General features: G+C 43.5%; 2 protein-coding genes across 5 annotated transcripts in view; one reads left to right on the forward strand and one right to left on the reverse strand.

Moving 5' to 3' along the window:
* Positions 1-9,974, reverse strand: part of TBC1D12 (TBC1 domain family member 12) — a 42,883-nt gene extending 32,909 nt beyond the window's left edge. For 2 of the 4 annotated variants that reach the window (XM_033065828.2, XM_033065827.2), the window contains exon 1: positions 8,090-8,970. In XM_033065828.2, the coding sequence (XP_032921719.1) occupies positions 8,090-8,901 (812 nt within the window). In that variant the 5' untranslated portion in view covers positions 8,902-8,970. Of the gene's footprint in view, positions 1-8,089; positions 8,971-9,246; positions 9,267-9,900 lie in introns of those variants that run through there. The other 2 variants (XM_033065829.2, XM_033065830.2) reach the window with 2 other exon arrangements.
* An 11,956-nt stretch (positions 9,975-21,930) lies between these two features.
* LOC116999528 (D(1) dopamine receptor-like) lies at positions 21,931-24,942 on the forward strand. Its single transcript, XM_033066329.1, has one exon. It carries the CDS (start codon positions 21,931-21,933, stop codon positions 23,275-23,277), a length of 1,347 nt encoding a protein of 448 aa, XP_032922220.1. The 3' UTR covers positions 23,278-24,942.
* Positions 24,943-25,973: the final 1,031 nt, after the last annotated feature.

Consider the following 25,973-nt stretch of genomic DNA (forward strand, 5'->3'; position numbering starts at 1 on the left):
AGGCTAGTTAAGCCTCCGTTAATATTTTTCCTTTCTGGTGCCTGACATTGTGCCTGTCAACTACTTGACTGCACAATGTGGCACGACAAGCAAGATATTACTGTAGGACTTTTGCAGTCACTCAGCACATTGGGTTTCAGGTGCAACTAGCAATTCACAATACATTTTGTGTCATTGCTTCAGTGATCAATTGCAGAAATACAAAACAAAATAATTAATTTTTGACCTATTAACTGATATGAGAAGGCAGGGAACTGATTTAATTCGGTTTTGCCTGATAACTTTTTTTAAAGATGAGGAAGAAATTTTCTAGTCTACCACTCCGCTACTTTGAGAATCTGAGGAACAGCAAGCAATTTGCAAAACACAGTTCACAAGAAGAAAAGCTAGAATAAGAGAATAATTTAGGTTGGAAAAGACCTCTAAGATAATTGAATCCAACCATTAACCCAGCACTGCTAGGATCATCACTAAATCACATCCCCAAGTGTCACATCTACATGACTTTTAAACATCTCTAGGGATGGTGGTTCAACTACTTCCTGGGCAGCCTGTTCCAATGCCTGACCAGCCTTTCAGTGATGATGCTTTTCCTAATATCCAGCCTAAACCTCTATTGTCACAACTTGAGGCTGTTTCCTCTCATCCTACCACTTGATATCTAGAAAAATAAACTGACATCTGCATCACAACAGGAGGCTCTCAGGTATTTGTAGAGAGTGACAAGATCTCCCTTCAGTCTCCTGTTGTCCTGACTAAGCCACCCCAGTTCCCTAAGGTAGGCAGATATCAACCATACAAATACCTTTGATAGCAAGTGGATTGTTTGAGTTTTAAAGCATTCAGGCATCCAGCATACAAACTGCTTCATTAGTGCCCAGCAGCAGGACAGACAAGATCCCACATTAATGAATGCATTAGGCAGCGGAAGCAATACAGACAGGACAGAGCTCTGCAAGGTCTGAGGCCTGACCACAGCCAAGCTTAGATTGCCTATTCCTACAGCTGGCCTTCAGCAAGTTTAGACCAACGAATGTCACAGGCAAGGGGAGCCAACAAGGAAGGTTTTATTATGCTACATGATCAAAAGACACTCTTTCACTTACCCAACAGCACATTAAATAAAACTTCCCAAGATAACAATGGAAACTGAGCATAGCTGCTTCTTAATAAAGGAGTACCTTGAAGAAGAGAGAAAAAATTGTAGGCAAGTACTCCTCTAGGCTACCGCTATTCTTTTCAATCAGGCCATAAGAAAGCAGGAAAGGAATTTAGAAGAACACCACTCTGAGTGTTTGGCTCTCAGTAGTTTTGAAAGAATAAACTCATCTACGACCATGAAAACTAGTTTTCTACTAATTGAAGTCATAAGTTCACACACACAACATCCACACTCTTCTTCAGACTGTAACCCCAACATCGAGCCAGAAGCAAAATGCTCTGCAGGTGGCTTGCACAGCTGACTGGTTTCTGAAAATACAGGGCCAAATTATCAGTCTCTTTTGCAGGCTCTCCTTGTATTCAGACTTCATTCAAAAATCTGTAGGATTTTTTTGCTGGAGCTCTTTCCAACTCTGGGAGGTTTGACTGAACCTGGGTAACAGGCTGTAGAACTAGAGAGATGAAGCAGAAATCACGTTTCACTTCCTTAGAAAGTAAAAATAAAAAGACAGATGCACACACAGAGGTGTTTAAAGCAATGCCAGTACAACAAACAGTCCAAAATCCTGTTCAAAAAAACCTAGTCCCCTCCCAGTTGAACAACAAACAAGACCAATTATGATAAAAGAAGGACAGACTTTATATCATAAACATCTCAGTAGTTCCAAGAAACTGAAGAGAGGAATGACAATTTTTGTATCCATGTGAATGAAATGTGACCAAAAACCCTTACACTCCTTTTTTATTCTTAAGCAATCAGGACAAAATAACCTAATGAATAACTGAACAGCCAAGAGAGCAAAAGCATAAAACCATCATTTTCTTAGAGGCCAGCTGTGATTTAAGTGATCTCCCTTGGGTGTTATTTCCCATGTAAAACATTCTTCTTTTAGTCATAGCCTATTCAGAAGAGAGGTCCCATTCACTTTGTCACACTACTCTCAATATACTCTGTAAGAAACCCTGTGACCCCAAATCAGCAGAAGAGACCAAGGAATGAAAAGACCTTCTGCAAAATGAAGGGGCAGGGGAGAGAGAAGATGCTTTCAGATTAAGTTTAAATGCCTCCTTAGCAAAACAGGCTATGATTCCAACAGCTTGCTGCACACAAAACAGCAATTTCAGCTGTTTGGCTTGAAAAAACCTGCACAGCCCCCCCACAAAAAAACCTACAGCATTTGTTTAATGAGAACTTACTTCATGAAAACTCACACTAGATTACAAAACTCCTAGTGCATATATATGCACCAATGTAGACTATAACACTGTCCATTACGCTATCCACAAGGACAGTAGAAAAACTGTTAATAATTAGGCATTATAGATTGATGAAGACTATACATATGGCTCTAAGGTTTTAGAATTGACATGTATTCAGTCAGCTTTTTTTCCTTGAGGGAATAGCTGGGGAAAGACTTGCTGTAGACAGAAGTTACAGCAACACGGCCTTCTGAAACCTATCCAGAATTAAATCAACATAACATTCTTCTGCTTGAACTCCTGAAATTTAACTTTGATTTGCTAGTCAACAGACATCCCAATCAAATTGATTCTATGGGTGCATAGCATCTTCTCTACGGTAAAACACCCATTGAAAGTCAGAAACTGCCCAACACATCAACATAACTTCACAAAATAAACCATTCTTAGCAAACATGAAGGAAGAATCTACAGAGGATTCTGAGCATGATAATATGAAGGCCATTTCCCATTTTTATCAAGTTACTTATGTCTCTAACTCAGAAAAAACAGAGAACTGTTTGAAGTTAACTACAGATTTGGGTCCAGGCACTCTTGCTTACTTTCTCCAGTCAGCTTAAATTCAATTATATGTATCCATTTGTTCACTTAGGTTACAAGATTACTAACAAAAGCAAAAACAACTGCACCCAAAAACAGAAAGGTGAAAGGTGCCCTCATGGTTTCTGAGCAAGCTTTTATGTATTCCTTAACTCTTCTTTCTAATTATATCTAATTCATCTAATTTCCAATATATTGACAGTACATCTGTACTTATTTTTCATTTGGTTTGTTTTAATCTGGGCAATATAAAAATAACACCAAAATCAAAACACACAAGTTTTTTCATTAGGATCTGATCAAGATATAGGCAATACCAGAATAGAAACTAGGCACTGTGAAGTGATCCCATCAATCTGTCCTCTTATCTTTACCTGAACATAAGGTTTAAAAGACCTGCCCCAACTAGGACAGCTCATTCCCACTTGATTCATTTTTAATCAAAAGTCTACTAAGCACACTTCTCCACAGGTGCACAGCACATCCCCTGAAGTTTCATGATGCTTTATGCACGCAGAGTTTTTCTCTAAGAGAAACACTGATTCTGGTACTAAACCTCCACAAGCCCCACCTAGGTAGATACCAAGGTAGTGCAGAAAGCTGCAAGTGCTACTTAGTAATAAATTGAAATATAAACTACAGAGTTAGAGACACTACAGTGTACTAAGTAACAATACTCAGGGAACCTCCCTGCAACCCTCCACAGTCTATGCCAAGGACATTTGTAAAGGCAAGAAGATTAGCAGCTTTTGAAGGACTATCTGCTCCTGGAACCACAGGGCTGTGTTTACATTGAGGGAGACAAAGATGTGAGATTCACTGATTTCTTTGTGCTTTGTACCCACAAATACTGACTTCTTTCCACTTTCCAACATCTCCTCAAGTGAATATTTTTCAAAACTTCTGGAAAATAAATACAATCACTCTGGGCAATGAAGGAAGGATGAGACTAAAGGCAATTTTCATAAGAATATGTGTGCCAATTAGCCACACATGCTTATAACCCCTTACACCTATTTCCCACAGCACACCCCAAAGATCCACAAGAAGTGGCAGTTATGAATTAATCTCATTGTGAATCTTAGCTGAATACTGGAACACAAGTAATTGGGAAAACAAAAAAAAGCAAATATCATTGTTGTCAACAGTAAGCTTCGAATCCAGAAATAAGAAACTTTGCCAACTACCAGATACCTAAATTTGTCTAGCAAATAGAAATACAAATTGAGAAAGGTACACTATCTACACAAGCTGAAAAGATGCCTGGTACCTACCTACAGAACTATGAAGTAGAACTCATCTTTGGAAGAGGTTCAGAATCACCGACTATTTATCTCAGCCCTGGATTACTTGCTGCTGCTTGACCTTTTTGGTTTACTGTTCTGCTCTGTCCCCCAAAGCAGTACACTTCGAGCATACTGCAGTCAAGGTAATCATCATGGCTTTAATTCAACTGTCCATGCAACGTTCCTGCTCACTGAACCATTCCACACCCAACAGCGACTCACTGGTGCTACCCAAAAGTGATCCAATAACCCCAGAACAGAGCACTGCCTTTGTGAGCTGCTGGGTAAGACCACAAACCATAAGAACAATGCCTGTATATGACTGCACCATGAATCATACACAGGACTATAAAGCAATGACAGGTGACTTCCAAGAAGTCATCTACTGCTCTGACCAAAACAGTAGCACAGTGGACACAAGTCACCACAGCCATGCAATTTTCCTTGCCATGACACTCTGCTCAGCGTACTGATCTACTCGTGGCATCCTATTTACATGTGGAGAGAAATAATAAGTAGAGCAAAACCAATTATTTTTCAGTTTAAGTTGCTAGTATTGATTTGACAGGCTTAATGATTTAGCACAAATACAACTTAAGATCCCAGGGCCATATATCATACCTAATACTTACCTAAAAGAAAGGTTCTAGTCACCAATGCAAACTTTTCCAGGATGTTAAAGTAATTATTAATGACAATCTCAAGGGCACAGCCATTCTCCCTGTCAGAGTTTGGATAAGATGCATCTGATGACAGCTGCTTGCTTTTTCCCCCACCTCACCTCATCAGTTTTATCTCCGGTTCAGTGAATGAAGACAGCCAATTAACATGGATTATTTCAAAGAACTATGAAGCAGGTCAGTCTGATAACTGAAGAGCTGGGAACAAGCTGGAACAGCTGGAAACAGCAGCCTCCTAACCCAGATCTGTCTGATCAAACTGTTCAGTCACAGCAACTACAACAATAAAGCTGAAGGCAGTAGGACTTCCCCCTTGCCTTCTCTATTTAATTAAGTATCTGCAATAAATGTCCAGCTCTTAGAAGAATTTCCATATAATTATGGCTATTAGAAAAATACAATGAGAAGTACCAAATTTTAGACAGTTTGCAAACTCAGACCACTGCAAGCAAAACATCCTACATAAGATACTCCAGGTTGCTGGGCTATCTGTGTAGCACATCCAGTACCTTTTTTTTGTTTTGTTTTACATTGTAGGAGCAGCTACACACTGACAAAACACAAATAAGTTGCTCTCTCTTGGGTACACAGCCACTTGGTACAACTCAGACTCTGGGGAGCAACATCATTTATGAATCTGTGCACATTCAAAAACACAAGCAACCATTCTACTCGGAACTCCACAAGGAAGAGTTACTACAAACATTCAAACACAGGACAATTTTTTCATACCATTTTAGTTCCCATTAGTGATATCCTCTTTTTAAGAACTACAGAACAACCCACTTACATCAGCAACTGTCAGCTTGGAATAAATCTGGACAGTTTAAAATAAAAGTGAGAAGTCTAAGCTTTTGAAATATCAGTTCAGAAGACAAGAACTTATTACTGAAAAAGTTATAAAAGTTTTATTACCCTTTTCATAACAATGGATATTACCCACTCTAGTATTTATGTATCTAGAGATGAATCTATCAAGCAAGACAAGATTGAATTTATTTTTTAAATAAAATCATTGGAAGTTTGAACGAGTCAATCTCATTTTGGCTGATGAGATTAAATCAGCTGTAACTAAGGCTCTTCTATGGATGTATATGCAGAACTGAAGGTAGCCAGTATTGCTCACCAGGCCAAATGCACCAATGCAGTCAGCTGGCCAGTGAGGCACTGTGAAATAGGATTTGCTGAGAACCACTCTTTCACTGAGTGTCTGTACCATAGCTTTTGTCAAGACAAAAGCAATTAAACTTTTTCATCTATTATCCAAGCCTTCACTAAATCAACAAATATCAGTGTTTATTGACTTCTATTGGACACCAAGTTCAGACTTTTCTATTGTCCTGGTTTTATCTGGGATAGAGTTAATTTCTTCTTAGTAGCTGGTACAGAGCTCTGTTTTGGATTCAGTACCAGAACAACGTTGATAACACATTGATGTTTTGTTTGTTGCTAAGTCATGCTTATCCTAAGTCAAGGACTTCGTGTCTCATGCTCTGCCAGAGAGGAAGTACACAAAAAGCTGGGAGGGAGCAGAGCTGGGACAGGTGATCTGAAATTGCCAAAAGGATTCCACACTAAAACCTAATGCCCAGAACATAAACTGGGGGAGTTACCCAGAAGGGGCTGATCACTGTGTGGGGACAGGGTGTGGCATTAATCAATGGCTGGTGAGCACTTGTGTTGTACATCACTTTGGTTTTTCTTTATATTGTCGTTACTATTTTTGCTATTATATTTTACTTTGTTTAAATTACCACATTTTTCTTACCTCAACCTACAAGTTTTTGATTCTCCTCCTTGTTTCACTGGGGCAGGGGTGAAGGGGCTGGAGGGAGTGGTAAGAAAGAAGCTGCATGCTGCTCAGTTGCCACCTGGAGTTAAACACAGCATTTACAAGGAAAATGCTCCAGAATTTCAATAAATTACTGATTTGGGGCAAAAAGCAACTATACAAATGTCACTGATCAGCGTGTTCAACTAGTGAGGCAAAAGGAAGGTAATATCACAGAATATTCTGACTTGGAAAGGACCCACAAGGATCATCGCGTCCAGCTCTAAGTGAAAGCCCAGACAGGGATCGAATTCACAGCCTCGGCCTTGTTAGCACCATGCTCCAACTGAGCTACTCTCATACAATATACTGCAGTCCACATAACATGGGGAAAAAGAAAAAAGCATAGGAGGAAAGAACACTCATATGGAGTAGTAGAAATAGCAGGACATCTCTCAATCCATCCCAGAAACAAAGTGGGCGCACCAAACTTGCTGCTATGCTTATCCTTAAGAATCCATCTCCCCCTTTCCTGAGGGATGGCAGAGGGAGCCCACTTCTCAATCTGGGATCCCACTTTGAGACCAAACCTCTCCCATCTCAATTCTTCAGTTAACAGATTAACCTTATTCTGTCATCTTAAAACACTTAGAGACCTACTGTCCTACCAGAGTGACCTGAACAACAACTATAACCCCTCAGTTTTGGACACTGCAGGAAATTAAACTCCTCACTTCAAACATAATAAAGGTAATATAGAGTGTGCTATAAATAATTACAGTCCTGCTGCACCTCCTGTATAATATGCTAAAGAGAGAGAGAGTCATGCAGCAGAGATCCCAGGCAACAAAGCTGGATGTCCAGCTTTTGGTTTTGTGCTGGAAACTTGACAGAAGTCAATTTAAGCACAAAGCATAGTCCCTGAAGTTTTCAACAAAACACTTTGAACTAAATAAGTAAACTCTATCTACAGCATCAACAAGTAGCAAATGCTTTGTAATACTCTGCAATTCCCACGACGATTTGAAAGGAGTTTCCAACACCAACAACTTTCACTTTATTCTCCAAGAGGTTTAATGAGTACCACTGTGATCATTCAGTGATATGCCCTGGTAAAGGAAGCAAATTTCAGTTTGAAGTCCATGTAGTTCGTGGCAATAAAAAGGCCTTTATCACCTTACTGTCACGTCCAAATCATCTTTCCTGCCCTAAAGTATCTGCTTGCTAGCGAAAGAGCCCGTCAGGGTGAGGATCGCTCTCCGTGTGATCCGCAGTCCGAGCCTGCGGAGCCGAGACCCGCTCCCGCAGAGCGGCCACGGCGGCCCGGGACCGCTCCGGCACACCTGCACCCCTCTGCACGGCCTCACCGGCCCCGCCGCCGCCTCCTTTACCTGGTGAAGAACTCGGCGAAGCTGCTGCCGGCGCCGGCGATGCCCGCCCGGTGCCGGGCCCTTTCCGCGGGCTCCTGCGGCGGTGGTGCCGGCTCGGCGGGCGCGGTCCCTCCGTGGGGCAGGTGCTCCGGGGCGCTGCGGCGGCGGCTCACCTCGTACGTGTTGCGGGAGTGCAGGTTCACGTCCGTGAAGCCGAGGGGCGCCGGGGGCAGGGCGGCGGGCTCGGCCCGGTCCCGGCAGGTCCGCGCGCGGGGGGCGGCCAGCGCCCGGCTGCCGGCATCGCCCCCCGGGCTGCGGGGCGGCGAGGGGCTCCCGGCCGGCCCCCCGCGCCGCTCCGCCTCGCTCCGCAGCCGGCAGCTCCTCAGCGGCTCTTCCAGGGCGGTTCCCGAGGGGACACCTCCCGCCGGGCACGGGAGGAAGCCCCCGTTCTGCAGTTTCGCTTCCTCCTCCTCCGGCCTCGGCTCATCCCGTCTTGCCCGAGGGGGCGGCGGCGGCTCCTGCGGCGGCGGCAGCAGGAAGCCGACGTCCCCGTTGGTCATCCTCCCGCAGGGGCCCACGGCGCAGGCGGCTCCGTTCGCGGGCTTCTCCGGGCAGCGCTTCCCACCCGCCGCCGCGGCGGGGCCGAGCGCCGCCAGGTACCGCTGCAGCAGCCGCTCCTGCCCCGGCCCGCCGCTCCGCCGGCTCGAGCCCCGGCTCCCATCCCGCTCCCCGTCCTCCTCCTCCTCTGCCGCCTCCTCCTCCGCCGCCTCCTGCCGGCCCGCGGGAAGCACGGCTGCGCCGCCCGGAGCTCCGGCATCGTCCGGCCCCACCATTTGCCGCCGCGGAGCCCCGGGGGCGCGGCGGGGGCCGGGGCGCGCGCCTTCCTCCGCACCGGCGGCGCCGCGAGCGTTGGCAGCCGGCGCCGCTCTGCGCGTCGGGCAGCGGCCTCGGCGGGGGCGGGCGGGCCCGGCACACGCAGGCGCGCGGCGCCGGCCCTTCCCCCCGGAAAGTCACCATAGAGAGGCCGGGCAGGAAGCACCCGCCCGCTCGGCCTCGCGGCAGGGCCGCACCCGGAACCATAGAGACGCCACCCCGACGGGCCGTACTCCGCCGCCGGCGCTCTGGGGCCCGCCCCGGTACCGTACTCCACCTAAAGGCTCGCGGCGCGCAGCCCGTACCGCATTCCGCCGATGTGCCGCGGAAAGCCCGGCCCAGCGGCCTCATCCCTCCATCCGTGCCCAGAGCCGCTCCGGCCGGCATTGAGCGAACCGTCCCGGCTCGCCGGGAGCCGGGCACACGCACCGCACACCCCGCGGGCTCCGTGAGGGCGGCGGAGGCCCGGGGAGCCTGGCACCCGTGTGCCCGCGGGGCGGAGCTGTGGGCGCGGGGGACGGGCAGCGCGGCGTCGATTTTTGGAGGAGACAGGACCAGCCTGAGCTTGGGAGCAAACGGGGCAGGGAGGAAAGGGAAATGAGATCGGCACTTCGAAATCCTGGGGGGAATCCTCTCCTGAACAAGGAGATGTCATAACTCCTCATGCTGACGCTGGGGAGGGGAATGCAGGACATTTACAGGTGCATCAGCTCTGTTTCCCATCACGTTTCTCAAAGAAAAACCAAATTATTACAGTCCCTTCGGCCCAGCCCGAGACCAAGGCAGCAAGGCCACAAGTCACACGCAAAACAAGATCAAAAGGGCTTCAAGTCCCTGGAAAAGCACTAACAGCACAGGTCCCATGCTTGCTCTTGTAAGGTACCCCTCATCCTGGACAGACAAAAAACAACACCCAACCCAACAAATCACTTATGTATACTCCAACAGTAAATACTCACAGCTCGTAGCAAGGGAAGGGGCAGTCTCCTGTAAATCCTTGGCCGAAGAAGTTCTCCATGTCATCACCCCATCTACTAAGGTGTTCCTCAGGTGCTAGAGGGCCTTGCTTTTAAAGGCAGCCCAGTGGAGCATGCCCAGAGAGAGGTGTGACCCACCACGGGAAGGAACAGCCTCTCTTTAGATTTCTTTTTTTTTCGTAAAAATTGTGGGCATTTTGGAAAGAAAGGTTTAAACTGGGATTCTTCACCTAAATGAAAAGTTGATGCATTTCATTGTGTTGTGACTTCTTGTTAGCACTTTGCAATATAAAGTCTAGGCTTTGCTCAAGTTAAAAAAAAACAGTGACTGTGTTTTTTCTTGTCATCTTTTAACCGTGCTTTTTCAGGTGTGGAACACTGGTGTTATACATGCAACAAGGAAGTCTGATCTCACCCCTTTTGGTTTGAGTAACTGGTAAAGGGTTGGGATCTTAAATCTGATTTGACTATCTTGATAGCAGGCATGCAGCCTCATCCAGCTACAGCTGTGCCAAATAAGGCACCATTGACCTCAGCTGCTAGCAAAAATGCCCAATAAATATTTCCAGGATTGCCTATCCTTTGGACATGGCAGCTGAACTGTTTATGGGAACACTTTGTATGCTACTTTAGTCAAAAGAAACCATTAACAAAGATGAACTAATTAAACTTTTTTTGTTAGCTAAAGCTTTCCTATTAAGGTTTTTGCCGTAACTAAGATGGTAGGCTTTTTGTTCTCCACTGCGATTCAGGTCGTCTCAGACATTTGGAGACTGATCACACTGCCTGCTGAGTGAACATACATCCTGGGTGTTATGGAGGCTCTCTTGCCTTACCAGTGAGGATTTCAGGTTTAAGGAAACACTCAGATCCAGAGCGTCTGTGTTCATTCTCAATAAAGTGTTTGTTTACCTGGGATGAACTGTGGCAGTGTCACCCTTGAATAGACTTCAGTGGTTTCATTAATGCAGCTGCAAAGCAGTGCCAGATATTAAATAAGCTAAGCAAAATGACTGGCACTGAAGGTGTAACACAGGGCTGGCTTATGGTGAGCTGATTTCAGCCAGTGCAGCAGGGATAGTTGGTAATTATGCCAGGGGTTCCAAAGCACATTTTGTTGCACAAAATAAGGCCATTAAGTTCATTGGATTTGCATTGATTTCCACCTCCAGAAATGCTGTGGTTTAATCCCAGACAGCAACTAAGGCCCACACAGCCACTCACTCAATCTCCCTGTGGGATGAGGGTGTGTAAAAATGAGGAAATCCATAGGTTGAGATAAAGACAGTTTAACAGGTAAAGCAAAAGGTGTGCACACAAACAAAACAAAGCAAGGAATTCATTCAGCACTTCCCATTGCCAGGCAAGTGTTCGGCCAGTTCAGCTCAGTCTGATTTGAATGAGCAAGGATGAGCAGGTACTCTGCAGAATGTTGTGAGCAATCCACAGGGGAGAAGTGGGACTAAATAGCAGACTATGAATGAGGAAACTGTAATTTATTAGTTCCCAAAGGCTGAGAAACAACACTAGTCTGTAAAAAAACCCCAACAACAAGCTGTACAACTAATTAGCCAGTGTCCATCACTAACTTCTCATTATCAAAAGGACAACATAACAAGGACTCAAATATTAGTCCAACTTTTGTGCCAGTCAATGCTGCTAATTGAAATACCCACTTGACAGGTACGCCCATAACCAATATGAAGCTGATGGTTTCTCAGAGCAGTTTCATTACTTCTGTAATTAAAATATGGAATGGCTTCCTCAAATCAATGTATGGGAAGAGCTGTACCCTTGGGCTCCCAAAACCATAGATGTTGTTCTATATGCAATACAGTTGGGATCTCTGGTGGTTCACTCCTAAGGCTTTCTCTTCTTTGGAAATGCTGCTTTGGAAAGAACTTCTTTCCATGCTATTAGCACTCCACTAATAGCAGTTTACACTTTTAATACAAAGCCCTCTGGACAAGATCTCGTTGCAGAGTGTAACTAACAATTAATTAAGTTGTTTGGCAGACTCCTCCACACTGAAAGCTTCTCCTTGGCTCCCTCCCAGTCCTGCTGCAGTCCTAGAATTAAATTACACTGCTTGTGGATCAAACACGCTGTATACCTATTAAGGCAGTTCAGTCTGATTTACTTTGCTTGTGTATGTTTATGCTTGTGGTGGTTCAAACAGTGCCAAAACCACCCCGAGCACTGCTGTGGGCTAAGCTGTGCTTGTCATTGCTCTGTTAGGCACCAGGAGCCTTTCCAGGTTATTGACAGTCCCTGGAAGACTCTCCTTCCATGTTTCCCACTGCCATACAGGGCTAATTAGATGACATACCTATATCTGGACTTCTGTTTCCTTCTGGCTATCACCATCAAAATACAGAAAAGCCAAAGACTCCACTGTGTCCAAGTGCTCCTGGTTTAAATGCCATTATAGCCATATGGGCAGAGAGTTACCTAGAAATCACCCTATGTGAAACCAGGTTAAAATAGAAACAAAGTATTTATTACCACATCCAAAACATATTTGTAATCACACAGGTTCTCAACAGTCTAGAAGAAATTAGTGAAAGAAATTTAAAATCCACTTCTGTTATAATCCAAAAGTCTTTTGCTTTCCTCTTTCTATCCAGTTAACCAATTAGACACTTACCTGATCCACAGTCTCTGTCCATGTCTGCCAGAAACCTCACGATGTGTTCACAGGGACTTCAAGTTTTCTCTTTCTTTTTGTACAAATTCATCCTTTGAGATGCACCAAAATGGGCAGAGAACAGACACAGATGAAGCAGAAGAAAAGGAACAAGTGTCAACAGGCAATACAGGACCTCATGTTTCTCAGCCTGAGATTGTAATTTTCTCAGGCAGGAACTCTGTGTTATCACAGGAGGCTTTTTTTTTTTTTTTTTAATGAAGTGAAAGGGGGGGTCACTATGATGGGGAGGGGATCTGAGCCATTTTCTCCTTTCCCTGAGAACATTTCAGCCAGTTGTTCTCCACCTCCCTCTTTGGTTTTGTATAGGGGGTTTAGAGGACCAAGAACGATTATTCTCTTACATATTCCATCCACTAATCTTGAATCACATATATTCAGTCTCAACTGGTTTTGAAGATTTTAAAAACTTTCTGATTTTTAGGCAGGATAGCAGCATGGTTCTTAGCCTAGAGCAGTAAATATTTTTTGTGAGAACTTATTCAGCTGCAGGGATTTTACTACCAACATATGTGGTTATGTGCAATGAGAATGTTTACTTTTCTAAAGTTAATATGTCTTGGTAAAGATTTGTTAGTCCTCTCCTATGGTGATTGCAACAAATTCCTGCCTCTGTCTAGTGCTGTTTGCTTACTTTGTCATTAATACTAATAAAATCACTTCTATGGCTGATAAAGCAAAAGCAGAAAAAGGTGATTCTTAGAAATTTTTCTTTCAATTTTTTTGCCAAGTCATATTTGATTTATAATCTGTAATAAAATTTTATAATAATATTGTAGTACACATTGGAGGCTATGAGAGAACAGGAATCTGTCTTTTCATTCTCCAAACACATCCTATTCATAAGGTAAGTTCACATTAAATATTTATGAATACTCTCATTGATCTGATTTTAATCTTTTCTGAACCTACAGATGCTATGTATGAATGCACAGCATGACTCTAAAATGTTGCCAAGACTGAATATCAGGTCCTGGGCGCTCTTCGATTCTGTTTGATAAATTTAGAGGCAAGGGAAGTCCACTGAGAAAAAAGTCCACTGTAATAAAACTTGAAGGAGTCTTTCCTCCTGAACTCAGTGAAAACAGAAAGAGGCTTAGGACTATTTGCAGATGAAAACTTTTAATTGGATTTTATTATAAATTATTTTCTTAAGATACGACCAGCATAGAAGCTTTCAAACCTCTCGTAGTAAGTTGAAGAAATTGTCACAGAACGTACAAAAGCAAAAAGTACAAGAGTTTTCAGTGACAATATTGATATGAATTGATCTTGCTCATAGATGAAAAATAACCTAATTTTTCTTTCTTCCCTTTTTTTTTTTTTTTTTTTTCTTTTGACATTACTGTCCTAGCAATTTCACAGCACATGAAGCTGGAAGATACAGATACAGGAATAAATATCTGGAAGCAAGAGCTGCCTACCTCCATTTACAAAGCATTCCTTGTGAATGTTGAACCAGGCCCTAAATAATAGTAAAAAGGAGTTTATCCTTTAAAAAGAACAAGTCTCCCTTATCTTGGGCAAACAGAATAAGAGGGAGTGGTTGGAAAGTTGGAAAGGGTAAGGTTCAATCTACTGCTGTGTGTTTAAGCTGCACTAAACTGGCAGACAATCCCTCAGGAAATGCTGCAGCCAGCATAGGCAGTAAGAGTAGGACTAATCACAGGCAGTGCAAGAGGGGAGAAACTTTTAAAGTGTATTATTTATTAAGCACTTTTGTTAATTTGCTGAGAAATGTTTGTCTATTTGTACAAACAACATGCAACATTTGGTACCATGGATGGACAGGAATGAGAGAAATGAGAAGAAAAAAAAGAGAAGAGGCGTATATTTACTACATAGAAATATCACCTTCTAATTATGCAATATTGCATCCTACACATATCCTGAGCTATTTTCCAGGCAGCACTGAGAGTTTGTGTTGCTGAATTATTCTATAAAGTTTCTCATGTTATGCTCATTCAGTTCCATGGGCATCATTTATTTTATCCTGACTCAGTCTTAAGAACCAATTATACATCCTGCCTCCACTTCTCTGTGTAATTGTTTCCACAGATGGAGCATCACGGAAGAACTGAAAAAAGACCTGTCCACAGTCTGAAGGGGAGTGTCTCAAGGAAAGTACCTATCATGCAATCAAGTTATAGCCAGTGCAACTGATAGTTGGCATGTTCTACCACACGAAAAGAAGCATATACTACAGACAAGGGCTTTTGTTTATCTGGTTTTTATTCAAACACGGATTTGTTCAGCCCTTGCTAGAGAAGGAACATGGAGCACTAGGTGACAAGGTGTGTGAGCTGTTGGAACTTGTGGGACAAAGATTGTAGTCAAGATATGCCTGCAGGATGGATTTGTTTGACCAGGGATAATTTCCAAGTAGTTTTTACTACCATGATCTTTACTGTGAGCATTTTCTGTGGCCTTTGCCTGGGGAAGCCCAGATTAATTTGCATATTAAGAACAGGAACTTGAATCTGAATCAATTTCCAAAGCAGTAATTGTAAGCTTATCTGTGCCACCAGGTCTGTAAGCATCCTTGAGCATCAATGCCCAATTACTTTACATACTGTGGTCCAGCCATGAGCTTGCAGTAAATGGGTAAATTAGGCTTGCCATTATGGGCTCACACCCTAACTAAGGTAGTAGAAAATTTGTGCTGTCAAATGAGTGAGAGAAATCCAAAGATCGCTCTAAAATTTGTGTTGGATAGATTATAGCAATGTGGAATCTTCAGAGAAAGAAGAGTGAATACAGGGCTGTGAAGCCTTCAAAAGGCTTTTATCTGCCTCCTGGCATCATTTCTGCCTTGCTTATGTCCTCTGTACTGAATCACTAATCCTCCAACACAGGTTTTCCAAGCACCAAGCCTTACTAGTGGCAGTAGCAGAATCTTCCCTTCAGGAAGCAACTGTGCATCATGCCCCTGCAGTGTGACTGTGCAGTCCAACCAGTTCTCATAACTTCTAACAAGATGAGAGGTTGAAATGTTCCTTATGAAACACTGAAATTCTACCAAGTATCACATCTCCCAGGTGCTAGAAAGCTTGCCAGCTTGCTCATAGGCTCTGTTTCACTAAATCTCTGAAACAAATGAACACAAAACAAAACAAAAAGCAATGCTGTGGCTGTCTGAAATTCTTTGAAGTCAAGTAATGTTGAATCGAGATTAAATTTGACTTCTTAATTCTGAGTGCTGGGCACTGCCCTATATAGACAGAAAATCCATTTGCTGTATGTCCTTTGAAAATTATGCACATCATCTCTCAAAAATTATTTACATACTTTAGGGACACTGGCAAAAAAGTAACAAAAATGCACATTTATTTTTAATTAATTAAAATTCATATTCTGAAGCAAAGACATCATTTATCTGCTATGTTGGAAATATTTTGTCATAAGTAGAGACAAATCAATAATTTCTACAGGGATCTGAGTATGATTTCGAAACATCATGATTTGCCACATCAGTTGGTAAGAGTGAATTTCAAAAATCATTCATTCTTCAAGATCTTTGTGTGCTCTCTATTAGAAACATGGGGTGGACCAGATCTTTTAATCTTAATTTTAAGGGTAGTTTTATAAATGCAATAACACTCAATGAGGCATTTGTATCTTAAAATATACAGAGATAGCATTTTGAAATGGTGACTATTATAGACTTGTTTTCACATTATCTTGGTTAGTTTAACCTCGATTAAACAGTAGTTAAAATAATATAGGTACAGACTACTATAGCAATGGCATGTGTTTTGCATTCCTGTTTAGAAAACAAAACCCAAAGCGCTTTTCTCTTTTTAGATGTGTCGCTCTGGAAAATGGCAGGAACTGTCATAAAATACCTGAGCAGCTGAGCACATTGCTTTGTTAAATAAAGTGCAACTCAAAAATACAGCTCATGTGCAATAAAGCAGAGACAGCATTAAAAGCATCTTTCTGCCTCCTGAAGCACTGGGCTGTGTCAGGAGCCAGCTCCACCCCAGCATTCCTGCAGCCAGATGTGTGCTGCTTTGCCTTGCAGAGGTGCTCCATGGCTGCCAGAATGATGCTCAAGATCAGGAGAGTTAAGAGCACTGTCACAGGGCTGTCTGACAGCTAAAGCTTCTGGGTTTACCTTCTGGATTTGGGACTGCACCTAAATGTCACAATGGGCATTTCATTCCTGCCTGAGCTGGCAAGGGTGTCTGTTCCGACGGTGAAAAATGCTGTTCAGGCACTGGCACTCTCCCAGGAAGGCACAATCTGGGGGGCCGGAGGGGATAAAGTGCCAGCCCTGATCTCTCATCTGAGGGAGGCGGCTAACTGGAACTGAGCCAAGGGTGCTGGGCCACTAACAACACCAGAAGGGGAAAACCAAGAGGTTCACTTATGCTGGGAAATAAAGAAATAAAACCATGATAAAAGAAAGCAATGGAATGACCTTATCACTGAAAACCAATTTGCCAAAACCCCCAAGATGGCTAAATGATTGGTGTTGACTCAAAGCTAAACCAAAGTGCAGTCCTCTTGAATTCTGGGATCCAGCTCCAAAACTAAATGCTGAGAGCAGCCCCAGGAATAGTAAAATGCAGCAGAGAGAGAATAAGAAAGCCATTAGAGGAGTTGGTAAGGCTCTAAATGGCTCTGTGCATTTCCTGTGTCACTAGAGGATGAAGGGGATAATCAAAGAGGATTTAGGCAGTCCTGGGAAGGGGAATATTTTCTGCTCTATGTCAGTTGTAAACTGGAAGACAGCTATTCTTGCTCTAATCTTTTCAGTAATGAAAAAGCTTTCTCTCAAACTGAAGAGTATCTATGAGATAAATCAGAGCAATCCTATAATTCTAAAAGTGTAACAATCATCTTGTCTAGCTGGCATACCCAAGAAATCTGAAAGCATGTATGCATTAAGTGATTAGGCACTAGAAAAAATACGCAGTTTTCATGTGAGACCTGAAGGGTCAAAATAGTGCAACTTCCCTTTGTCTCTCTAGGAAGTCAGTTCAGCTGCTTGGTGGTCCAGCCAGCAAGAGTGGCATCTTCACAGCTGAGTACCCCTTGTGCTGTGATACCAGTAAGTGTTGTGGAAAAGCCATTTACCTATAGTTTTGTTCTCTTAATGCCCTTACAAGGGAATCCTAACTGCAAAGAAAGTGTCTCCAAATTAGGTCATAGAAAGCATCACAGCACCCCTACAGGCTGGAATTCATATGCTCTCACACAGTAATGCTCGGCTTCCCAAAAAGTGAATTTGATATCTAATATTTCTATTCAGAAGCGAAGCCAAGCCCTTTTCCCAGAAAAGTAATTTGGTTGGATATTACATATATTTTATTCATCCTTACTTAACTTCAGAGGTATTTCCAAACTCAGTAACTGATTTTCTAAAAATTCATGATGAAATCACTGAGAGAACCATATTGACTTCAAAATATGTGAAGAACTACAGAGTAGACTCTGTATTGGATGACACAAATTCAAATTATTTATCTTAAGTCTGAGTGGACTAAATATGCTATTGATACTTAGCTGTCAATTTAGTTATTCTTTCTCTAACTTCTCTAGAAAGTTTCTGAAACAATGAATTATTCATCAACTTCCAGTTCACTCATACAGCTAATCCATATCTCTGTGATAAACTACCATTTTCAGCAGTAAATGCTGGAGCCCCTATACAAATAGATTAGCAGTCTCAGTATATGATCAAGTTCCCAAAACTCGTGTGGCATTGAAAGCAGGGATATTATATATAAAGCCAAGATTATAGGTGTACAGACACACATCTATGCACAAAAAGATTCTTTAGCTATGCAGAGATGAATAGATGGGTAGACAGATAGTCATACTGGTTTCACATGTAACATTATTGCCTTCCATGACATTTCTTCCAAGATGTTTAAAATCAGTTCCCAACAGGACTGTAAAGTCACCAGAGCTAATCACAAACCTCAGTTTAGTCTGATTCACATACTATCAATGGCTTTTCAGACTGCAAGGAAGACAACTCAGCCACAGCATCATTTTATCAGTACCTCAATACATTTTACACAGTGAGACCACATACTAAAAAACTGACACCACTTCCTGAAGTTTGTTATAATAATCCTCCCCCATTTGGACAAGATCTCAAAATTGAATTAACTATTTAATTAACCACTGTTGGTATTACACTCATTTGACAAAGCAGAAATGCTGACACTGGAGCAACGTGGCTGCAACCTCCAGTTGCTGTCTGTGTAAGTGCACACCATCAGTGGCACTTGGCACTAATCCTGCTCACAGCTCTAGCACAGAGCAGACCCTGCCATTCACCTGCTGCAGGCTCATTGTTCCAGCCAGCTGTGGCACCATGGCACAGGACATGACAATGGCAGTGCCCTTTCAGGGAGCACCTTGAGCCTTGGGCTGGATTATCATGTCCTGTTTGAGGCACTGAGTTTTAACCTGCCTCAATTGTCCAGCCTGCACATCAGTGAGCTGGACTGAGGCATGAGCTACAAATGCAGTCATAGTAAACTGTTAAAGGCTCAGTTTTAATTTATGAATCAGGTCTCCTCTTAATCATATGTGCTATAAAACATGTGAGCACTTAGTCTAGGATGATATAATTTTACAAGGGAGAAGTAAGACAAGGAGAAAGAAAGGGGAAGGAGACTGATTTTTGTTTCTTATATAAATTTCTTTTTTGAGGGAGAGATATTTTTAAATGTGGTGATTGCATTTAAAAAATCATACAATATCAAGCCATTATATGCATATTGCAATATTTCTTACATATATTCTCTAGATAAGTTTATATTTTTCACAGATGGAACAAGCTTGCAAATTTTCTGGAGTCACAAGAGGCTGATTCATCCATTCCATCAGTATTTTTTTCCATTATATTGCTCAGAACTTTCCTATTCTATCCCAAGTAAGATAAATTCAAGAAATAGTTAAGATCAAAGCTTACAGCATTTGCAACTCACTTCACACACTAATTTTCACACGGTGTTGTGTTTTCCCCTGTGTTTTTCTTTCCTCCCTCTCCCATAAGCTTACACTTCATTCTTTCCTGCCCAATATAGGAATAAAAGCAGGGCAATGCTTCTATTTCTGTCTTTGCCACTGACTCACTGTATAGTTTCTTAAGCATTTACATATTCCACTTGGATCTTCTGGTATCTAAGAAGAGGATTTGTTTTGTTCTGTTCATGGTAAGGGCACTCACAATGTCTCTCCCTGTGCAGATTCTATTGTGTTTAGTAAGAGTTGAGTCCACACTACAACCTTCCTGTAAGTGAGGATATTAGTAGGGGTTCTGATTTTAGCCTAGATCCTTGCTTTAATTAGAGCCCTCAGAAGTTTTTTTTTGAGATTGGTCAGTCAGGTTTTATTTAAACCAACAGCCACAAAATTTTGAGGTAGGGCACTCACAGATATGCACATAGAACAGCATCATCATATACACTCTCCTTTATAATGCTAAAAAGAAGCTAGAGATATTCACAGAGCATAATGTGATCCTGGGAACAGGAGACACACAGAGTTATTTTAATATGCTGGCTACCTTGTGCTACAGAGCCCTGCAGCACTACTGTCTGCTGAATATGCAAAAGCATTGCTCTTTCCTTTTCAGTGCTGTATCGCCTTAGGTCCAGCTACTGCCCCACTTACAATCCTCCACAAATATATTCTGTCTTTTGTGGTCATTTTATTGATTGCTAAATAAAAGTAAATGTATCAAGCTGAATTAGCAAGTGTGTAGATAATTCTTACAAAATAAGATTTAGTCCTCACTATTGGAATGAGCATCAGAGACCTATTGCAGTTTGGAAATGTTGGCAAAATCCATGTGTGTGGAACTACAGATGGTTCCAAATAAGACAAAAGTGGAGTTGGTTCTTACATGCCAGCCTATGTTATTTTTACAGCTCCTACTGCTTTAACAAAGTATATATTTAATTAGAGAAGATTCTCCAGCAGCTGTTTGAATTATGAGTTGGTCTTACAGATAAACACATTAACAAGAAATGTATTCCAATTTTCACTATCATAGCAGGAATAACACAGTGGGCTGCTTAATGAAGACACTCATGTCCAAGGCACAAAGAAAATAGGATCTTAAAAAACAGGACCAAATGTTAACAATCTGTTATGAAATGGTACAATCCAGCTAGTTTAGTTTAAATATCCTGATTTTTTTTTTATAGGGTAAGCTACCAGCTATGCTATTCAAGATTTATTTTAAAAATTTCCACTCTCTCTACTGATTACCAGAAATATCAGAAGAGTACACTGGAAATCAGATACTTATTGCTTTAAGATTATTTGTATTGGAATTAATGACTGGAATAGTTTTAATTAAGAGGCAAATAAATAAAAAAATACATAATGCAAAAATAAATACCTGTTTTCCATATTAATTAATTACATTAATTGATATTTTCCTTTCATGTCGTAATCTCTTTTTTCTCATGACAAGATTACCATAAAATTTTTTTGAAAATGAAAGATTATACCCTATTGGCATTAAGGTACTTTGTTGAATGTAGGCTGTAAATATATGCTGTAATTATACACACTTACAGAACAATATGCATATTATTCTAATAACAAATAAAAGACTGTTAAAATACATCAGAAGACACCTTTGGCTGAAAAATGAAGAGGCAGGGTTTGGGTGCTGCGAACAACTTATTGCCAAAAAGCAGCAGATCCAAACTTAGGTTTGGATTTCGGAGATCTTAGGTTTCCCTGGTTTTGGTTTCACTACATAAAAATTCAAAACAAAAAATGAACAGCTCTGACAGCCAGATTTGAGCGCATTCCCAGCGTACGTAAACCCACACGAAGTGACATCGTGCTCGCTAACCTAGCCGAGATGGGATCGCGGTCTCCAACAGGAGACGCCTGGAAAGCGCCAGGTCCTGCCTCGCTCCTGCCGCTCGGACAAGCGCGGGTGGAGGGCTGGGAAAGCGGTGTGCGGAAAGCCCAGGGCGGTGCTGTGGTGCAGCCGCCCCGCAGGCTGGAAGAGCTCGCTCCGCTCCCGCTCGGTTCGGGCTGCGCGGGCCGGGCCGCGGGCGCTGGCACCGCCCGGAGCCGCTGCCCCGGGTGCGGGCGGAACGCGCGGCGGTGCCGGAGCCCCAGCCCGGCCCCGGCGGGACGGCCGCTCCCTCCGGCCGCGGAGAGGCGAGAGGCGAGGCTGGGACAGCCGGCGGGTGAGCAGCGGGACAGCCCGAGCCCCGCGGGGCGCACGGAGGGCGGCGGGCGGAGATGCCCCCGCGGGCGGCGCTGGCCGGGGAAGGTCCCGCCGGCAGGAGCGGCCCGGGGCAGCGCCCCCGATGGGGAGCGCGGAGCTGGGGGGCGGCCCGCGGGTGCTGCGGGCACTCACCGGGTGCCTGCTGGGCGCCCTGGTGCTGAGCACGCTGCTGGGCAATGCGCTCGTGTGCCTCGCCATCCTGCGCTTCCGCCACCTCCGCAACAAGGTCACCAACTGGTTCGTGCTGTCACTGGCCATCTCGGACCTGTGCGTGGCCGTCTTGGTGATGCCCTGGAAGGCGGTCACTGAGGTGGCTGGAGGCTCCTGGCTCTTCGGTAGCCACTTTTGTGACACCTGGGTGGCCTTCGACATCATGTGCTCCACCGCCTCCATCCTCCACCTCTGCATCATCAGCCTGGACCGGTACTGGGCCATCGCCAGCCCCTTCCGCTACGAGCGCAGGATGACACAGCGCCTGGCTTGTGCCATGATAGCCATGGCCTGGGCACTCTCCATCCTCATCTCCTTCATCCCGGTGCAGCTACACTGGCATAAAGCCAAGGACAGCAGAGATCCAGGCTCCTGGCTACCTGGGACACCCCGCTGCGATGTCCGATTGAACCGCACTTATGCCATCACCTCCTCCCTTATCAGCTTCTACATCCCCGTAGCCATAATGATCATCACCTATACCAGGATCTACAGAATTGCCCAGGCCCAGATCCGCCGCATCTCCACCCTTGAGAGAGCTGGGGGCCAGTGGCCAGCTCCTGGCAAGGAGCCCACCTCCTCTCTGCAGAGTTCCTTGCACAAGGAGACCAGGGTGCTGCAGACCCTTTCTATCATAATGGGAGTCTTTGTTTGCTGCTGGCTGCCCTTCTTCCTGCTGAACTGCCTGCTGCCTTTCTGCCAGCCCGGCCTCGAGGGACACCCTGAGGGACAGTCACTCTGTGTTGGCCAAACCACCTTCAACGTCTTTGTGTGGTTTGGCTGGGCCAACTCTTCAGTGAATCCAGTGATCTATGCTTTCAACGCAGACTTCAGGAGGGCTTTCAAAAACCTCTTGGGCTGCCAGTGCTGCTGCTGCGGCACACCCAAATCCCCTGTGGAGAGGCTCAAATTCAGCAATGAGCTGGTTTCCTATCACCATGACACCACCTGCCAGAAGGAAGGAGCTGTCCCATGGTCAGTACCTCCTGCTGCCATCACTGCCTGGGTGCAGCCCGTGCCCCATGCCATAAATGTCCAGGGAGAGGAAAGCAGTGAGGAGATGGCTACGGAGAAGAAGGTTGTGACTTCTCAGACGCAGACTGCCCCTGGCAGCAGCCCCAATAGTTGTCAAGTGCCAGCTATTCTGCAATTGGATTGCAAGGCAAAGCCATCCCTGCAAACTGTTGCCCCCTGTACAGACAGGAGCTGGTCAGTGTGAGGGTCCCCATCGCCTTGTTTCAGAGGGATGAGTGATTAAACACTTCTCACACACAGCCACCACACAGGGAGAGTTCTCCCTGTCTCCATCAAAGTTCCCCAGCAACAAAAGTCCCATGCCAGAGGGATGGGAAAACACTGCTCTTCCCACAGAGGGGTGATAGCCATGTGGAGTCCATTCCAAAGGCACATAGCAGCCACACATTAACCTCTTCCCATAGCCACCTTCACCCCTTACTCTCACAGTCATCAGACATCTCCCATGAATTTGTTCACCCCCATTCTGCAGTCAAATTTGAGTTATGTATTAAGAATAGTGAGATAATTAGATCAAAGTAAAAACTTATAGTTCAGGCAGTCAATCCCTCCAGAAAGTAGAAATATAAAGCATAAAACAAATAGTGACCAGGTTATCTCTGGCAATCCATTTCACTACTTGTAAATATGAAGAGCAACAAAAGGCAGAGCAAATAGGTATTGGATGGCTTGCAGAAGAGAGAATACTGGGAAAACTTGATGATAATTTCTATGTGTGTCGAAGAATTCAGCAGACATTAAGGCAATACAGTGGCACCTCACTGTCCTCTGTTTCTCTGTCCACTACTTAAAGTTTCTGCTGCTGACCATTTAATACTGTGCTCCACTAGCCACCATCCTTGCCCCATTTTTTCTGTCCCTCACCTATGATGGATTGGCTTTGATTTATCTCAGGAAGTTGATGAAGATGCAACTGTCCAGAAAGAGACATTAAGAATGCTTACACTCAAGAGTTTTCCTGGGCATTGTCTCATGGATGGCACACGATAATTTTCAGAACAGTGATCCATGCTGAAAGGACAGCAACAGAGAAGAGACTCTCCTCCCAGTGATCCTGCTCCCTGTGATTTTAAACCGTGTGGAATTCTTAAGTCCCTCTATGCATTTTCCCCATCATTAATTCTAATGGGAAAATAAGCTCTTGTTGTCCTGCTCTTTTCAGGAATGTATCCTTGGGGAATACTTGAGTGTGACTGCAATCTGTTCTTCACGAGCTACACTGGCAGGACAAGAGGTAATGGGCTGTAAGGAAGACCAAGGCAAGAATTTGGAAAAACTTTCTAAGAATAAGGATAATTAAGCACTGGAGTACATTGCCTAGGTAAATTGTGAGGTCTCTCTAGTGCAATGACTGTAAGCTTCTGTCAGATATGACAGTGACAATGCTGATCCTGTCTTGGGGCAGAGGCCTGAGTAATGGTCTCTTGAGATAATCTCCAGCTCTGCTCCACTATGACAACATGTCTCCTTAAGAAGCACTGAGCTTAAGATGTTTGGCTTTGGGGTTTTTTGCCTACAACTATCCTTAGATATTTTCTCGAAGGCAAAAAAGATACAGATAAGAACATTGAGATGCCATTGGCATGCTTCCTTTCTTTTAGTGATTATTCATACTTCTGAGCATTTAACAACAATCATTCAACATGTCTAGTGCCTTCCCTGGACAGCAACCCTGAAATAAACCTGGTGTTGTCTTAAAAAAGATACAAGCTGGTTTTTTGTTTTGATTCCCATTGATTAGTTTCTAGGTGATAAATATGAACTGTGTATGGATTCAGATGTTAAAGATTCAATTTGTGAGAGTATTTCCTCAATACATTTCTTTCATCTTAAACAAACCAGAAACACGTAAGAGTGCAGAATCTAACTCCTTAAAAATAAAAAAACCCTTAAAAAATTACATCTTCAGGTTCTAAGAGACATCTCATTCCACCCTCTCCACACTAAAACCCATTCTGGGGAGATACAGATAAATCTGACTGCCCTGAAGTGTGACCCCCCCCACTGCCTGCTGCCTTTCTGTTTCTGCTGCATGAGCTTCAGCTGGCTCCATCCCTCAGAGAGTGAACTGTCCCTGCCCACACATCTGCCAGCTCATGGGCCAGCATCTTCTGGCAGTCAAGACCACACATGAAATTATTTTGAGCATGAGATGATTTTTTCTTTTTTAAATATGTGTACAGTCTCATTATTAATGATAAAATATGTTAATTAATGGAAGAGAAATATTCACCTTCTCACAAGGTTTGCCCTGCTATGGAGGCTGTCTCGTCCAGGAATTAGGCTGGACTTATTATTTAGAGTAATGATGAAAATGGTGAGGGGTAGAGTGGGTAACAGAAATTAAGAACCATCAAAAATGCATGGTAGTTTAATCTATGAACCTATATATGTGTGGAGAATGGAAAAAGCTATTTGTGTCAGTGCTTGTGGCTGTAGTTTAAATATGCTTCATTAATAGGTACCTGAAAATAAATGTACATTTTCCTGAAGAAAAACTGATCTTTACTGCAGCTTTTTGAAGTGACAGCTTGAAATTGTTTTTCGTAAGTGATGCTGGAAATAGTTTTGTAGATAGTTGCTAATGGTTATTACTGATGTGCAGGTGATACACATTACAGTAGTTTACAGTTTTAAGGTCTGCTGCAGTAAGTGCAGTGTGACGATCAAGACTACAATAAATTTCAGAAATTGCATATTATCAACTCTTTATTTTCAGTAGCATATTACTGAAGGTACTTCATATGAAACTACACCACATGGCTATTCAGACTACGTCTGCTGTTGCTGATTTAATAACATATAAATATTGATTCTCTATGTAGTTTTATTTTCCTAGACTGGGAAGCATTCCACACATCACCCACTTCTGTGAATAGT

The sequence above is a fragment of the Catharus ustulatus genome, chromosome 8 (assembly GCF_009819885.2).
Source record: "Catharus ustulatus isolate bCatUst1 chromosome 8, bCatUst1.pri.v2, whole genome shotgun sequence".
Classification (NCBI taxonomy): domain Eukaryota; kingdom Metazoa; phylum Chordata; class Aves; order Passeriformes; family Turdidae; genus Catharus; species Catharus ustulatus.

Coding starts and splice junctions, on each gene's coding strand:
- LOC116999528 (XM_033066329.1), top strand. CDS start 21,931: ATGGGGAGCGCGGAGCTGGGGGGCGGCCCGCGGGTGCTGCGGGCACTC.